At 40.0% G+C, this 18,063-nt stretch overlaps 1 protein-coding gene across 1 annotated transcript in view; it reads left to right on the top strand.

The window, feature by feature from the left end:
* Window positions 1–18,063, top strand: part of LOC122396113 (E3 ubiquitin-protein ligase Rnf220-like) — a 160,264-nt gene that overhangs the window by 9,407 nt on the left and 132,794 nt on the right. Inside the window, exon 4 of the mRNA XM_043394239.1 lies at window positions 1,852–2,383. Within this exon, the coding sequence (XP_043250174.1) occupies window positions 1,852–2,383 (532 nt within the window). The remainder of the gene's footprint in view (window positions 1–1,851; window positions 2,384–18,063) is intronic.

The following is an 18,063-nucleotide window of genomic DNA, read 5'->3' as shown; positions in this document are numbered from 1 at the left end:
GCACTTTCAATGACTTGAAACAATGTTTAATATTTTTATTGTAACCTTATAGTAAAGATTTCTTTCGTATTTTTTGATTTTTTTATAAATATTTCAGGAACTTTGCAATCATGCATCCTAGGTTCGAATTTCGTCGTGGGTTTTCAGTCGAATTCTCTTCACATGTGCACTGCGTTTAAATACAACAGAGAATACTTCGCCATCGTTTCCTCTGCATTGAAATCGATGTCCACCGTTTTAAAGGAACCACAATTTCTTTATAATTCTTTCAATATATAATATCGTTGAATTTTTTGTTATATTTTTGTTACGCGCTAAAATAAGAGAACATTAAAAATCGAACAAATTTCTAGATGTATAACCTTCTCCAAATACTAAATTAATATTTTCATATACTCATAAAAAAATTATACAAATATTCCGAGTATTATATAATGTCCTTATTTAAAAATTTTTTTTAGTATTCAATGAACGTATCTTACAATAACGCTTATGACACTTTGCTGTTAATGTAAATTCAAATATAGGAAAAACGATATTTCGTATTTGTCAACTTATTGTGTTGGAAGTATATCGATTGGCAAAATTTTGGAAACGTCGTTTGCGGACAATTTTTAACGTTCTGACGTAACATTTTCAAGACGCGGTTTCGAGATTGCATATTAACGGTAAACGAAAACGCAAAAGAAAAACAGTTTTTCGGCCATTTTCGAAGGCGAAAGCCCCATTAAATGGTTTACAATCGTTTGCGGTCGTGAAGGTGCGAGCATCTCGAATTACAACTCGGTACGCCGGGTCTCGAATTCCGCCGAGGAGTTGGATTCTTTATACGGCTAATAAGAGTACCAACTTCTGTTACGCACGATATAGCTCGGTGCTTCGAACGTATGGATTTGATCCTCTTTAGGATCGTTTATGCTTTGATATTCATAGAGAATTTGTATCGATGAAAATTTCGTTCCGATAAATGCAATTTTAATGTAAATAAAAATTAACAGAAGCTCTAAACGAAAGACGGAAACACAAGCGAACAGGGATTGAAGTTGAAAGTTTATAAAAATTAATATAACGTACATATCACAGCACAAAACAAATAAGAAACCGAATCGAATTGAAATCCTGTTCATTTCGCGAGAAATATTATTATCGTAGAAATGATAATCTATTTCACTAATGATCCGAATTTCGTATTATACTTGCATATAAATGCGTGAGAGTATCATTCTTATGAAATTGCAATTTAAGTATGAAAAGATGGATTTTAATAACGTTTAATTTATTCGGAACCAAACTTCAGGGTATTCTGCTTTCTTATTTTACCTTGAATGACGTTAAATAATTATAGTCACTGAATTCCTAACGAAAGGGACTATCATTGTAGGTGATTCAAAAAGGGTGATCCAATTTTTAAAAAAATGAAGGCGATCTTGATTTCTTTAAAAAAAATAGTATAGAAATACAATTATCTTTGGCATCGCGTGAGGTCCATTGTACCATTCAATTTTCTCCTCAAGACATTCGACGTGTCTTTAAAAATAACAAAGATATTTCAGGTGCAAGCGTGTTAGGTGACTCACCCTGTATAAACGAAATCTTGCTTTGGCTTTGGGTCTAGTCTTATACTAATACCATCCTCTCGCTCTTCTTACCCTAGTTACGCATTTCCTTTTGTTTTTTTACATAACTATTCGGTTCTTTCAGTCTTCTGTACATCTAGTCTAATATTAGGTATAGTATGGTGTGGTATATGATATATAAAATGTCAACTTTGCCTCCCCTAAAGAATATTAAAAAAGAAGTTGTCGCGTCCGTCGTTTTGCCACAACTGATCCATACCGATCTGCTGTTTAGGTGACTGACTCGAAAGACCTCCAAGTGCCATTCAGCACGGCTGCATCTCTCGGTTACGGCCTTCATCATATGCTCCACATACCGCCGCAATTTTTGCACCCTCTGGATCACCGTTTACCGTTCGGTGGGTTCAGGCCCCTCGGGCCATCGGCGTTCGCTCCGCCGAGCAAGTGCCTGAAAGTGGAGACCGGAAACGGGCCGGTAACCAGCTCCGGATTGCCAAGCATCGGCTCCCTCTCGAGTATATCGAACATGTTCTCGCCGTCGTCGTTGTCCTCCGCCGGCGGCAGCGCGGTGGTGTCCGTTTCCGGCGCTGCTTCCGGTATCGGAGGAGGCGCGAGCGCCGCGACAGGGCAGGAAATCGCGCCCCAGAGCCCCGCTGGCTCCACCAGCAGGTCCCCGACCGGGCCTGGAGCCGGATCTGTTCCCAATCGTGGCACCACCCCCGAGGAAGAGGATCGTGACACCAACGCTACCCCCGGCTCCGAGAACACCGAGCGGTCCACGCCCGAGGAAGGACGACCTTATCGACGTGAGTTTTACGTTTCATTTCGAATCTATTACTTTTCGATCATTTCCTCTGTGCTCGTCTTCAATTCAGTCTGTGGGCAGATTCTATGGAATGGCGACGAATATTAAACAAAATGTTTCAGAAATAACTAGACCTTGAGAAAGAACCAGTCGTTGACGATCATTCTCTGTGCTCGTGTTACCACGAATTGTCTAATGAAACATTCATATTATCGAACGGATGAATTTAATATAATTAGATATCGATCAGGGTCGAGCAATTTGTTACCAGAGTGCTTGGAACTTATCGATATCTCAGGTATCAATTTTTGATATCGGTATTTTTGTAACCGATACTAGATAATAATAGAGCTTTCTACCATAAAGATAACTAGCTGCTTAGGGCACGAAAGTACTGACCTTAGGGTATGAAAATTTTTTTTTACAAATTGGTAGTTTTGAGAAAGAATAGTAACTAAAATTCAGGGAGACTTTAAAAGATACCAAAATACATCACAATTAAATGACACTTTTTTGTCATCGAACCAAAAATATAGTATAAAAAGTGGAAATAAATTATAACTATTGCTCGTAGTAGCCTGACACCTGTCGTGGTTGTAAGTGTAGAGAAAACAAACTAAAATATCGAACTGTGCAGCTCTTGAAACTACACAACATTTGGGAAAGTATCCGATAGATATCGATGCTTTTGTGGAAGCATCGAACGGGTACAGAATCTGTTTGATATTGTTTCATACTAAATTATAATTTACAGGCTGGCATCGTTAATATTGATTTAGTGCTACTCCCATCACTACCGTACAGGTGAATAATTAGGAGTGTACTGCATTGATGCCAGTGCCAATCATTACGAGCACTTTTGGAGCTTCAAGATATGTTAATAAAATGCAAATATCTCGAGGTTAGATAATTAGAATGGGCCGTTATTTAAGGTTGTTGCATTTGCACTTTTATCGTCCACGAAGGATGGAATATTTTATTTGAAATAAGATAACAAACAACGACTCGAAATGTTGGATTATTTCAAATAATAGAAAAGTAACTTCATTTTATCAATTTCTTTCTATTCCATTTTTTGAAAGTGTATATATTTAAGAATTTCAGAGATAAATGCCAAGTAATTGTGAATCGTAGAACATTTTTTGTATAGCGTACAGAAAATATGACAAAATTTTGCAATTTTTTATTCAAGCTTTCATGATTTTACCAATTTTCAATACAAATTAATTATTTTACTACGGGCGATAAATTTATTGTATTCCTAAAGGATAGTTAAATAAATTATAGCGTTAGATGCAACATTTGGTTAAAAAAAATTAAATTATGGTTAAATTTTCCAACGTACACACGAGACTGCCCCCTTGATTCAAACAAGATAATACATTAACTATCGTTTGGATAATGCCCAAGCCTCGTCGAAACGTTGATAAAAATGGCCGACGAAAATATGGTTGCTTCGGAACCGTTTGTCCCGAACCGATTTTTTTCTCATGCATCCGTAAGTAAGGAAGATATTTAGGCGTTTCCATTTAGATAGTCCACTATGTATACAAAAGACCAGCTGAAACATATATAGGAATTTGCAGAGGAGGAACCGCGGAGATTTGTATGCTTAATCCACCTAAGTCGTTTATTTGAATTCTCAGGGTCGTGGCAGCTGCGCCGTGTCCAAAGGCTCGCGCAGGGTTCGTTTCCATGTGTTTGCTTATTTTTCGGTACAGTCTTAATTACCGAAAGATAGAGCCATTCATTTTTCTCGGCCACGATTTCGCGGCGACCGTTTTTTCGCTCCTCTTTCTCGAGCTTAATGTTCCTCGAGCATTTTTCATTCTCGCTCCTGGGTCCCCCCCGTCCCCCCTCTTCTTTTTCACCCTCGAGAAATCGTCGTTTCGTCGGCTGGCTGTTCGCTTTGTAAATTCCCTCTGTTAAAATCGAAAAAAGCATTCGGTGGTCGAGAATTCGTGTACCGTTCTCTCTCTCTCTCTCTCTCTCTCGCTCTTTCCCCTGTCCCCTGTCCTTGCATCGCGGCTAATTTTCGTTTGATTGCAAGACGAGAAAAAAGGGTCGGAAAAGGTCGAAGGTGTGTAACCTTGGCGTCAAGCTGCCTTTTAGTTTTATTTCGCGAATGCTCAACGCCAGGATAACGATGTCCTTTGACTACAAACACTACATAGCCGTGTCGTTAATTAGTCGATACTCACTTGGTGTCGGTGCGTGCACGTCGCAGGGAGAATTCACGTTTGCGTAAAATTCCGTACGAACGGCCTCGAATCAGGAATTTCCGCGGGGGTTTTTATGTTAATCGTCGTTGAGTTTATATCTTGGTCTTTTTCGATGATTATCGGCTCGGGGATATTCGCGCGTGTGGACAGTTGTGTAGAAAATTAACACTGACATTGAAACTTCTCTCGTCCTCGGAGATTTTAACCCCTTGATGCACGATTTGATGCAATTTTTCAAACGTATACCGTTTAATTTGGTTTAAATTTGTTCGTACAAGAAATGGCCACGACAAAGAGTAGATTTGCTCAGTGAAATTATCGATACCTTAAAAGCAATTACTCATTTCGCTTTCGAGTGGTAGTTTTTATTGTGAAAAAAATTATTGGATCTAGCAGCAAAAGTTTTCAATTTTTAAGCGTTTCAAATTATACAGGGTGTTTGGCCACCTCTGGAACAAAATTTTAGTGGGAGATTCTACAGACCAAAGTAAGACGAAAATCAAGAATACCAATTTGTTGATGGAGGCTTCGTTAAAAAGTTATTAATTTTTTTTTAGAAAGTGGGTAAGATTTCGGGGGTAGGTCTATTCACAAAAAATTATTGTAATTGACCCCCGCAACCGAAAATAATTTTTCCAGAACGATTTGAAATTTTTGAATTTTGTCGAAAAATTTCACAACTTCTTGAATTTTTTTCTCGAAAATGGGCAGGATTTCGAGGGTATGTCCAATGATAAAAAATAATTATAATTGATCCCCGTAACCGAAAATAATTTTTCCAGAACGATTTGAAATTTTTGAATTTCGTCTAAAAATTTCGGTACCTACTCGAATTTTTTTCTCGAAAGTGGGTAGGATTTCGAGGGCATGTCTAATGACTAAAACTGATTGTAATTGACCCCTGCAATCGAAAATAATTTTTTCAGAATGATTGAAAAATTTTAATTTAATTTTGTTAATAACTTTTTAACGAAGCCTCGATCAACAAATTAGTATCCTTGATTTTCGTCTTATTATGGCTTCTAGAATCTCCCGTTAAAATTTTTCCCAGGGGTGGCCGAACACCCTGTATACAGTTACTTCCACTGTAATGGTGATTGGTTGTAAATGAAAAAAAAAAACATTTTTGTTATATATTGAGATATTCAAAGGTTTGTTCAAATAAATTGAAAACAAAATTTGCCAACGGTTATACCACGTTAAAAGCACTGGTTCTCGTTCGATCACCGAAGTTAGGCAACGCTATTGGCACTATTCGTTGTTATTCTGTTTATATTATTATCTCTCTATCGGTTTTATAACCAAGTATTACTTGTTTGTTAATATTAAAAGAAGAACAAACCAAAGATGTACTTTGCAAGCAGAAATAACACAGTGTAACAAAGACAATATTTGGTAAAAATAATTTGAAAAAATTCTCATAAAAAACAAGTTTCTTTTCATTTATAGCGAATTACTATTGTAGTGTAGAAACACGAGAGTGTATTTTAATTCAAGAGTGTCCAATTAAAAAATCCCACAGTTTCGTCAGAAAGAAAATGACTTAGAAACAGACACTTTGTGCAAAAACCTCGAACCGTGAAACGATTGATTAACTTAACGTTGTAATTATAATCGAGAAATTCGTAATTACGGGAAACGAGACTACCAACGCCCGGCGTATAAGATTTATGCCATGGAAATTAATTGCGCGATCGACGTATGGAGCCGAAGAATTTGCGGGTAAAATCGTGAAATAATCAGCAAATAATTTGATTTGCCATACGCCCGCGAACCAGTTTCTGTGTATTTTAAACTCGACGATGCGTCGTTCTGCTCATATAACCGTTCGCCCTTTTTGGTTGCCACGTCGAAAAGAGGGTTGGGATGTATCAATACCTACGTATGAAATATGTTCATTATCACGATTGACAGGGATTCCTGGTAAATAATCCTTTGCTGCACCATTCGCGAAATTACACTATCTCTATTTGATTTTCGCGACGGGGAACATATTTTTCGTCGATATTGTGCGGAATAACGCGCACCTATTTGCGCGCTTATGAATCTTTCGTTCTTTTAATTCGTAGTTGGTGCCTTTAAGGGTTGCCAGTTGGGAATTTTCCGAGGTTCTGTTTCGATGAGTATCAACTTTAAAATTCATTCGATTCGCAAGGAACAACGTCGAAGTCGCGAATGGACTTTGCACGGTTCTCAAAATAAATGCAATTCCATTTAGTAAGTAAATTTCGATCGCTTTAAACCCGCGAATATTAGGCAGACAGACTATTTTATATTTTCTGGAAAACTTTGGATGAAAAATTGATCAATTACTATCAATTACTTCTGTTCTCATTTTCCAATATTTGTACAGCGGTAAGAAGCTGCCCTCTTCCAATCGGTCTTATCATTTTCAAAAGAGCCAAATATTATTTATCACTATCTAAACGAAGCACGTATATTTCTAGCAGAGTTTTTCTAACTTTAATATTCGCGGTAAAGGAAAAGGTTAGCCAATCTATTCGTTGATTAATACGCGCGAAATGATTCGGTTGATTTATTTGTTGACTCGCGACTTGATAAATTAAAGTTCGTGACACGCGTAATATTTGCCGGGATATTGTAATAGTAGCTTATGAACGAATCGAGTCGGTTCCGTCGAAACGGTGGAAGATCGTGGTACGCGTAGCGGGCGCGGTGTGCATTTTTGCATCGAAATGAAATCGATTATATTGTAATCGCAAAACAGAGAGAAGAGGGAAAGCGCGAAAGGGTTGGGGATGGAGATATGGGAACGGAAATGCAGATATTTGTCAGGAAATTGATAACTCGAATAAACTCGTCGCAAAATGTTCAAACAGTCTGCCAAACGGAACGATTTCACCTCTCCTCCCAGCGGCAAACCAAACTACATCTGTTGGCCCGACGAATGCACGTGTATGTGCATACCGGGCGAGCCCCTCTTCCGCGCATTATGACGATCCGGTAGAAAATTTACGCGTCACTGTAATATATTATTCAGAGAACTGATTATGGACGAATTTTACAATTTCTCTTTTTCGCTAATTCTATCGCGAGATTTTTGTCGAAACGCAACCGTTGTTACACTGATTGCGCCGAATACTGATTACGTCGTAAACTTTAGTGCCACTGCATTAATCGCGCGTGCAAATTCCAGACAAATCTATAGGGTGTGCCAGATTTTAACGGCCATACATTGTTACTATATTCTATGGGTTTGAATGATAAAAGCTTCGTTAAAAAGCGTTCCCAGAGGTAACACGATACGTTTAATAAGTTTTTAAACATAGGAATAGAATTTAAAGAGAAACTCGAGAGAGTGTAGGTGGCAGAAATTTTTCAAATCATTCTAAAAAAATTACTTTTACTTACAGGGGTTAATTTCAATTATTTTTAGTGAATACACTTAACCTTGAAATCCTACGCACTTTCGTAGAAAAAATTATTTTCCAAATAATATAATGTCTGTTGAATAAAATAGGGCCATCAAAATGTGATATGTTGGGGGATATTTTATTTTTAATGTTGCAACGTTACTTACGTGTGTATTTATTACATGAAATAAATGAAATAACGTTGGCCAATTAAATCGACCAAATGCCCCACTGCGCGAGTTTCGATACCGAGCTCGATAATTTCAGCAAGTTTCTTTGCGTTTTTCGTGTGTTTGTTTTCCGCGTTACGCTGCGGGTAAATGAAACGATACGTCGAAAAACATTAAACAAAGTTCGATCGTTGGTTATTATCGCGAGTGTACCCGATGCACTATTACGCGATGCAATATTAGATACGCCGCGGTGAGTAATTTTCAGGTTTGTTATTGAGTCTATATGGAGTTATTTGGTAAATATTAGCGTGACATTGAAGCAACGTTTGTTCAGCGTCGGCCGTCCAACCCGATACTTGGAGCACTTTGTGCTCCTGGTGCAAAATTTGCAACGTCAAACTCGCACAACGTCTGTCGATATTTATACAATTTCTCATTGGCAAGGTGGTACATCAGGTTTAACATCACTGTACGCCGCGTTTCGTTAACGATCGACGATATTGGCCGATACTGATTTAGCGGGTGTTGCCTAAAATTTATTCGCATTAAAGAATGATTGACGTGTTCCGGCGTTTATAGGATTTTCCTTGAAAATACGATCTCGTCGTGGTAAAACCCGGCATGCTCGTGTTTATCAAAACAATCCACTTCGATTTCAGTATATTTTCGAAAGGAAATTTCGAATAACACGTTTCATTGTAGCTTATCATAGCATTTCCTAAAATAGGACTCAACGTACCAAATATAATAAATTTTTAATATAACACACAGCAGCTGATCATTGATTCATGCTATATGTACCGTTTGCGCAAGTTAGTTTCATCGGGTCGTGTGCGTGGTTAAATGAAACGTTTCAGAAATTTCAATTTTTCTTCGTATCGTTAAATCGAAAATCCGTGAACGTGTATGCATATCGTCGCGTTTTATGCAAACATAAAAACTATGTGGATGGACAATTTGCTGATATACGTGCACGAGTACCCTTGATTACTCGTCGCTTATGCGACGCACATAGCGTACTTTGCACTTTTTCGTGCGAAAATGCAGTTTGTAGTCGATCATTCGTATACGGGATCCGTACATTTCCGCGCGAAAAACGCGAATGAGTAACGAGAGTTTGTATTTTATTTTATTGTTCCTGTTATTACATATTAATTTCCATTTTATTGTTTCACGCTGCTATTGAAAGACGTGACATGAATTAATTGAGCCAGATTCGGCGGAATTTTAAATTGGAAGTATTAAATTTCATAATATTTTCGTGCCTTGCAAATGAAATTTGTTAACGTGCAAATATCAAAATGATTTATTTATTGCTTACAAACATCGATTCGTTTCACGGAATACGTGTGCGTAATTCGTCAAATATTACGATTTCCTTGAACGATTATTTTTATTATCTCGTCGTTACGTTGTTTAATTATTTCGTACTTGGGTCATCATGCGAAGATCACGTTTCCCGTTTTGTCGAAACGTACGTGGTTTAATCGCTCGTTCGATCAAGGAAAGATTAATTTTTACAGCGCGTGTCTCGTTCGATAACGGCTGCGTGTAAGTGTTTACTCGAAATCGTTTTCATGGCACGTTTACACGGGACTCCTAATGGCCTTCTCACGCAACCACCGTAAAATAGAGAAATCATTGTAAAAGGTCCGAACGACGTGCACCTTTCCGGCCGTTTCTCGAGGTAAGGGAGGAGGGTGGAAAAATTTGATTACCAAATAATTCGTAGAACGTGCTAGTAAATCGCGGCATGGCGTCGGTGTTCGTTCTCAGAATACAAATGAGGGTAAGTGCTCCTACGCGCGAAGCGTTAATGAAACCGACGAACAACCGGACAAAAGTCTGCGCAACCTTTCTTCCCGGGTAAAATGTTTGAATATGTATAAGTACGAAAACCGTACGAATTTTGGAAATTACGCCGCCGGTCGTATTTAGAAAGCATTTCAGGTTCTCTGCTTTCTGAACTCAAACTGCAAAGTAAAATAAAAATTTTTACGACGATAAGAAATTAAATTTTCCAAACGTTTAAAATGTAATTGCACATTTTTTAAATGTATCGTACAGGGTGGATCGCCTGATCAAATTATTTTTGTAACTGGCGGACAATTGGAAATTTTTGTTATCTTATTAAATTGTCGTCTTAATAAATCATGATTAAAGTATGATCGAAACGTCGAATCCGCGCGTATTTCGGAAAATTCGCCGCCGAGGAACGCGTAGCGCGACACTGCATAGAATCGAAGGGGAAAGAAGGGGTGGGGCGAGGGTGGTTGATGACGGGGGGGCGTCGTGTCTCTGACCTATATTACCGTCCAAATTTTTAATTGCATTTTTCAATCGTCAAAGAGAGACAAGGGGTGCCTTATGGGCCATACCAATCCCATACTCGACCATTGTACTCTCGTTCGTTTGTATTCCATGAAAGAGCATGACAACAAATTGCGACATTGCAGACGGTACTGCCAGTTACCAATCACTCTTGCGGAACAATAAAAGCAAAAGCGTGGAAAAAAATTCTCGTCAAAAGTATCGCGTTTCATATGCGCCTAACGTGTGGGCCGGGGTGCATAACATTGAGTGGTGTAACTCTCGCGCGAAAACGAAATTAAAAGTTAAATATCCCTCCCGGAAAATCAATTCTTCGAACATTTAAAAAATCTTCTTTTCTCTACCTCTGTTTGATTTTCGCGAACTGTAAATAATTCTATAGAACGATTAGACCGATGTTTATGCAAATATAGGAAATAGGTATTAACACCCCTTGACGTACGATTTAATTCCAAATAATTGTTTGAACGTATACTATTTAATTTTGTATAAATTTATAAAAAGAACTTGCGACGAGTTGATCAGCGAAGGATTTTAAAAATGTATTTTTTATTTTACATATTTTCCCATATGTTCGTTTAAGTGGATTTATTTGCATCGCATATACATTTCTAAATTTAAAATTGAACGGAAAAATGATCTTTTCGCGAAAGAAAATATATTTTTTTTGTCTTTAACGCATTCTGGGAGAAAAGGAAAGGTTTTTCTGTTATTTTTTCCATCCCTTACGGCGGAACGAGGGTTATATCAAAGAAGCAGAATATTGAATGTTTCGCGGTGAGTTATTTGCTCTCATCACATCGTGGTTGGACAGCAGCCGATGGAATGCCGGTCATTTGTAACTCAATAATTCTACTTCGTTTGAATCCGGTAATCTATACTGCGGCTCGTTATTCACGCATCGTAATGAGTTTCGCGTTACGCGCATTTTCTCGCTGTGGACAGCTGGAAAGTTCCTCGTAATGAGTTGTCGATACTCCGCCATTCGCGATAATGGTAATAGGGAAAACGTAACGTAGCGAATTTCTTGGGTAGAACGACATATCCTACAATCCTCTCGCGCAATATTTCACGTATTAATAATATCAGCGATTTCAGGTATTCCGTAAAATCGATCTCAGCCTCGGGAATCGTCTTTTCATTATCAACGATACATCGTAAACAAATTAAATTTCTTTCGTAGATTCGATGTTTTTGGTATTTTCATTATTTCCAATATAAGTATATTTTTCTTCTGCTCCAAAATGCAGTTCGCGATCGTGTATTTGTACATTCGCGTATATTTTTGCGGGAAAAGCATTGAAATAATTAGCGTTTCGCCATTTTGTTATTACGTATTCATTTTCACGTCATCGTTCCGCGTTAAAAAGCCGACTGCGGATATATATTTAATTTAATTTAACGAAAATGTAGCATAATTCGGAAGGAATATATTACGTTTAAGGAGAAATGGCTTTCAGGGTAAAAGTGATCCTCCCATAAATTCACAGAGGGAAAGTATACTATTTTTAAACGATACGTGACATTTTCAAGTGATTCATAAATCGATTGCTCTAAATCAGAGATACATTCTCTTCCGGTTAGATTACATTACAGACTGATCGATGATTGATAAGTAATCCAGCAGGTGGTGATCGATTACCTGCTCAACTTTATCGACACAAGTTATGTTTACTAATACTGTTAATAAATGAACAGATTTATATTTTGTATAATCCATCTCATATTATACATTACTCTAGGATGACACGTCATCGTGATCTTTTCTTAGACCGTCTAAATATTTGAATACAGACAGTTTGGTGTGTTCACGATACGTTCTGTATTTAACGGGAATAATGAATGGCATATAACGAGATTGAGCGAAATGGAGCAGCAGGAAATGAGTCTCGGATTACCTGCGTTCGATGACCGACGCATGAAAACTAAATTGTTCGACTTTATTTTTATAAGAAAAACAGGGTCGATGGACACAAAATGGAAAATTAGTATTGTAATAGATTTCCAACGATCTGGATAGCGATGCAATTAGTCATTTCAACAATTACAAAGGCAATGATAACAGTTCGATTTATAAAGTTGCCTTAAGTTCGAGTTACAGTGTCCACTTAAGTACCACCACTTCTTAGAATTCCTTGCTAGAGTCGAACCTCGGCTTTATCCACGTATGACGGTCCTTGAAACACACCTACCCGCTTAAATGTCAGCATTGAAATGTCACTTAAGCGGGCAGTACCGTACATTTACAGAAATTTTCGACGTTAAAGTTGGTTTTCACGGCGAATCGCAAGGGAATCGTGAAAATATTCGTCTTCCAGAGGCATAGTCGTGGATAGACTGTATTTCACGCGTGTTCATTGAATTTCTCCCGACGATTCGAGGCTTAACGAGGGTATCCGCGAAAACGGTGTTTCTCGTTTCATCTCCGGGTCCGGGTTGCGTCGTCGCGGCCGTCGATGTCTGCCAGATAGAAAGTGGGGCGAAAGAAGGCATATATAGCCGCGAAGAGAGACGTTCGATTTATTACAGAGGAGCAGGTGCAGCTGCAACTGCGACGACGTCGAGTACGCTCCTCCCGTTCCACGGTATATATAGTCGGTTTCTGAGTGGAAGAAGAAGTAGGAGAGTCCGAAGGTAGCTCAGCATTGGTGGCGCCGCTGCATGCGGTAAAATAACTGAGACTCGGTGTCCTCCTCCTTTCAACTGCAGCCAACTAGGCGGAGCTCTATATACGAGCTGCATGTACATTGGATAAAGACTCCTCCGCCAGGGATCCTTGCGCAATGGAAAGGACTCTGTTTCTATCTAGGTGCGTGCACCTTTTCTTCCCATAGTTTCCTACACTCGTGCACCTTGCCCTCTCTCGATCCTGCGCGGGAAGCGAACCGTTCCTTTCGGGATAGCTCGCCTCTTCTTTTCGTTTTGCTGCTCCCGCTAATCGATCAGACGTCTTTTTCCGGGACGAAAGGATCCCGGGAACATGGATTTTCTGCGGTTGCACAGGCTGTGGTTCATCGCCACGCGTTCTTTTTATGGATGGATACTTTATCAAACGATCGTTGGGTTTAGATGCACCGCGTCAGTCCGGCTGAAACACATTCGGTTTTTCAGTAGCATGAACGTAAACGATAGCTTTAATTCTAGCTCTTGGTAGGTCCAAGCAGTTACAGGGTACTTCTTTTCAACACTGGGAACACATCGAGTATTTATATCGTTGAACATCGTGAGACCCGAATGGAGAAAAGGTACATGGGTGGAATTGATACGTTACAGTTCGGGAACATGTTGTTTTTCGGGTGTAATATTTAAGAGTATAGAAGTCCAACTGTCGTTTCATGCAATCTCAGATATTTCATCAAGTTGAACTGTACTATCTCCAATCGTACAGATCGTTATTATCGTCCAAAGAACGATCCAGAGCAGTTTAGCAATATTTCAACGAGAACGTAATCTCAGTTGTTGCTAGAAGGGTTGAAAGTTTGATAGAAACAGCAAAACGATTATTTTTTTGGTGGAAAAAGAGAATATCAACTGTTAGCACGAGTCTGCAAACACTGTTCTCGTGCCTTTCCATCCCAAACACGATACTCCCCAGCCGCTCGTTCTCGTTATTTGCAGTAATGTCCGCGCATAGTTAGACTCGACGGCGTCGACGGGCGTCGGATAAGGAAATCGTGTATATTCTTCTTGATTGCCCGCCCCCTCGGTTGGAAACTGTATTTCTGGCTCGTTGCAGCGAAGTTTGCAGAAGCGGAGACGGGGTTACGCGCATATAGAGAAGCTTGCAAGCGCAATGGCGAACCGCCCGTGGCCTTCTCCCGCCTATTCGTACTCCTACGCGTGCTCCTACTCGTTCTCGGTGGTCTTGGAGCGTCGCGACGCGGGCTCCTCCGCTCGCTTAACGATCTCCTACGTTCCGCCGGGGGATAGAAATAGGATGCTCCGCCTCCTAGACCAGCTCCTCTCGTCGACGTTCAAGGTATCGTGGTCGGTGAAAGAGAGAGGCAAAGTAAGAAAGAGAGAGAGAGAGAGGAATCCACTTGTACGTGGGTGGATCTGGAGATACGAAACCTCTTTGCGAGGATCTGGGCGTGGTGAGGGAGGAGTTCTCTCCTTTATCGTGTACGCGGACACCTTTATATTCGCTATCAAACCGGACGTATGTACACGGGGCCCTCCAACATCATCGCGACTTGCAATTATCTCGCTTCTATGCATCGATGGCTGCGTTCGCGCGCCACTTTCCTCGCTCCGAACTGATCGAATGCAATCCTTGCCGCAACGAACGATATTTTATCAAGGGGCCATCTTTATCAATTTTTTCAAACCAAATGTTACATCCAACGCCATAATTTATTTTCGTAATTCACTCGACTATCTTTGGGGAATGCAAAATAAATTTTTCAATCATTTCTATTCACTTTTCACGTTTTTATTACGTCCTTAGTAAACGCGTGTCTCGAGGTTGACCAAATCGAAAGAATCAAAATGATTTTCATTTGGTAGATTTTCTGTTATAAAATTGACAAAATGGTCAAAGCTTAAATTGGCCCTAGAGGACCCGATGAAGCTTTTCTCTCCGATGTATCTATAAAAATTTCACTTTGAAACGGTTAGGAAATAGTAAAATGGCAGCAGAGATTTTGATCGGTGAGAAATTGGTGGACGGGGTTCGGGGCTCGCGTTGAAATTGATTGCAAGAGGGGTGGGGGGAAGGGTGAGGTTGCAACGTGGTTGCAATTTTGACGGTCTCTGTTCCGGCGTGTCCGCGTCGCATTCGTGTGCTGCAAACTTTCTCAGAGATGCGTCCCACGGATTCGCGCGAAACCTCGGCGCATACGTAAGCAGCGGGAAAGAGTTGGGGGTGGTGTGGGAGGGTCGGATGGAAGGAGTGAGAGAGGCGTTTTGCAGTAACGGGGCCGCGTTGACGTTCCGTGCGGAACACTCGACTCGTGACAGAAATTACTAAACGGTCAGGCCACTCGTAGCTCGCACAATCGCGAGCATACGTAGTTCTACGTGTTCATGCACGTATTGTATGTTTCGCAAATGGGAGCAGGAATGAAAGGACGGCGGCGCAGGACGTGGGCGAAACTGAAGGATGGAGGATCCAGGAGGGCCTGGGGGGAGTTTGAAGCGTGCGAGCCTCACGCATATTAATCTGTTCGACCGCACATCAGCCTCTGCTTCACCTCTCTCCGAATCTCGTTCGTTCACGCACTTCATCTCCCAACCTGTTAACCGGTCGCGCACCTACGCACAACGCCTGCGGGAAATTGGCAAACTGCGGTGCCAGTCCGCTTTCCACTTCCTCTTCCTCGTTCTGGACCACGATTCCCGTGAACATGTGTCGATCATCGTACGAGCCACCGACGAATTAATATCGTTACCCGAGGATTGGTTAGCTCAGAATTTACGGTTAGTCCGCCACAAAACGGGCAAAAACTATCTACTTCGTCCCTCTCGTCGAAACAGACTGCGAAGACGTTTCATCCTCACAGGCTTGTAGATTCGCGTACACGACAATCGTAACAGGAGTTATAACAGCAAATGGTCAATAAGTGTAAACTTTGAAGAAATCGTTTAGTCAAATATATTCTGGTATTAGATCGTTCGTGTTAAGGGTGAGTTAGGTCTGGGTTAGGTATGTCAATAAGTGTAAACTTTGAAGAAATCGCTTAGTCAAATATATTCTGGTATTAGATCGTGTTAAGGGTGGGTATACCGTAGCAAATTAGCAATATTTTGTCTCGAATTCGAACCCTCATGACCCCATGCAATTTTTTTTAAATTTCTTCTTTTATCAATCGTATTCAAAATTAATTTTCGACAGTTTTTATTATATTTTTCAATTACCTGGTACTCTCGATTAAAATACCTTCTCCGTAGATCGAGAAATCATTATTATTACGGTTCGTTTAAAAAGTATTTTTTTTTTACCAAATAAACCATTCGATAGTAATTTTGCCCATACCTATACTTTGATCGTAAGCAGATTAATTAAAAGTTGTCTCAAACGGCAAGATTTGGCTGTAAACACGTTCGTGCGAGCGGATCGATTTGAAATTGAGCAACGGTGATTGTTCGCGAAACGGGTTAAAAAGGCGCGGGAAATTATTGAAAATGTCGGTGGAGAAACGGCGGCGATTTTGGCAGAGGCAAAGAGAGGCAGAAATCACGCGTGCGGTTTTGCGGACGGCATTTCTGACCGCCGAACGCCGAAGTTCGGATTGAACTGTCACCATCAGCCCGTACACCACGACCACGTGTCGTATATTCGTTCGTAATAACTGCGGTCGACTATTTAGTCAGGACACTCGGTCGACCGGCGTTTTATGGCTAACTACGTAGCAAGGTAAATCTCCATCAGTCATTCTTTTCTCGTTTTGCGTTCAATAAACTTAATTGCACGCTCGCTTAACATTTATTTCGCCCGCGGGGCTGTGATTTATCCGAGCCCATCAACACTGTGTTTCAAGCACGTCGAGTCATCGTAAGAAATATTTGCTACTGATCGAAACAACATTTTCTTTTGAAGATCTTTCATACTCTGGGGGTTTTGGTATATCTTTTTAAAATAATTTTTAACGGGTCAGATTCATCGAACGGTGAATTTTAAAGATGTCGCTAGGGGAACTACCGCCTAACCGTTTCGAAAAATGAAGAAAATAGAAAGAGGAGAAACGTCGTGGAGCATATTTAGAAAACGTTAGAGTTGAAATGTTAGTCGAGGGGGATCGATAGATGTCAAGGAGAGATCGTGCAGTTTAGTGCATTGGCCCGTAGGCGAGAGGTCGTTTCGACAAAAGAACGGGTAGAAAAGGAAGAAACGGCTCACGAGCTGGAGGTTAAGCCGGGATAAACTGAGCCTATGAAAGTAAGACGTTCCACCTTTAGCCCTTTACCCGTGGCGTCTTTAGGGATATTTACAACGTCGTCGCCCGGGCAGAAGCCGGAGCCGCGCGAGTTGAGAAATGGCCCCGTCGACAATTAACTGAAATCACAGCGGGTCAAGGCGGTTTGTCACTGTCTAACCTTCGACTACCGTCCCCACTATCACCTTCGTTACTGCCATTGGTATTATCGTTAGTGCTACCGAGAGCTGTTAATGTTACGCCACCTATTAGTCACGCTCTTATCGTTTACATACCGAACGGCCATTCGTTAAACTTTTTCGCAAAAATTGGCCCTTCTTATCCAGACACGAACGTCCAACGACGAGCTTTCGATCGTGCAACGTGAAATATCATTTCATTTTCTGATTTAGATTGCAATTTTTATTCAACGATAACATCTTCTTTTGGTCGATTTTAAAGACAGACTCATCATTGAACCTTTATTATCTGAACGCATATTACATATAACATTTGGTACAAGCTGGAACGTAATTTAATACAATTAATAAATTTCTAGATCATTTTTACATATTGTTCAGAATTTATTTAAAAACATTTACAAGTATGTACATAGAATATAACATAATTAAATTTAGTAGCATAAAACAATAATTTTTAAGAGCAGAAAAATAATAATTAACCCTTAATAATAATAATACTAAAAATGATGAAAATCGTTTGCATC

The sequence above is a fragment of the Colletes gigas genome, unplaced genomic scaffold (genome assembly GCF_013123115.1).
Source record: "Colletes gigas isolate AHSC1104 unplaced genomic scaffold, ASM1312311v1 Colletes_gigas_Sc00007, whole genome shotgun sequence".
NCBI classification, from domain to species: Eukaryota; Metazoa; Arthropoda; class Insecta; order Hymenoptera; family Colletidae; genus Colletes; species Colletes gigas.
This window is presented reverse-complemented; position numbering and strand designations above follow the sequence as displayed.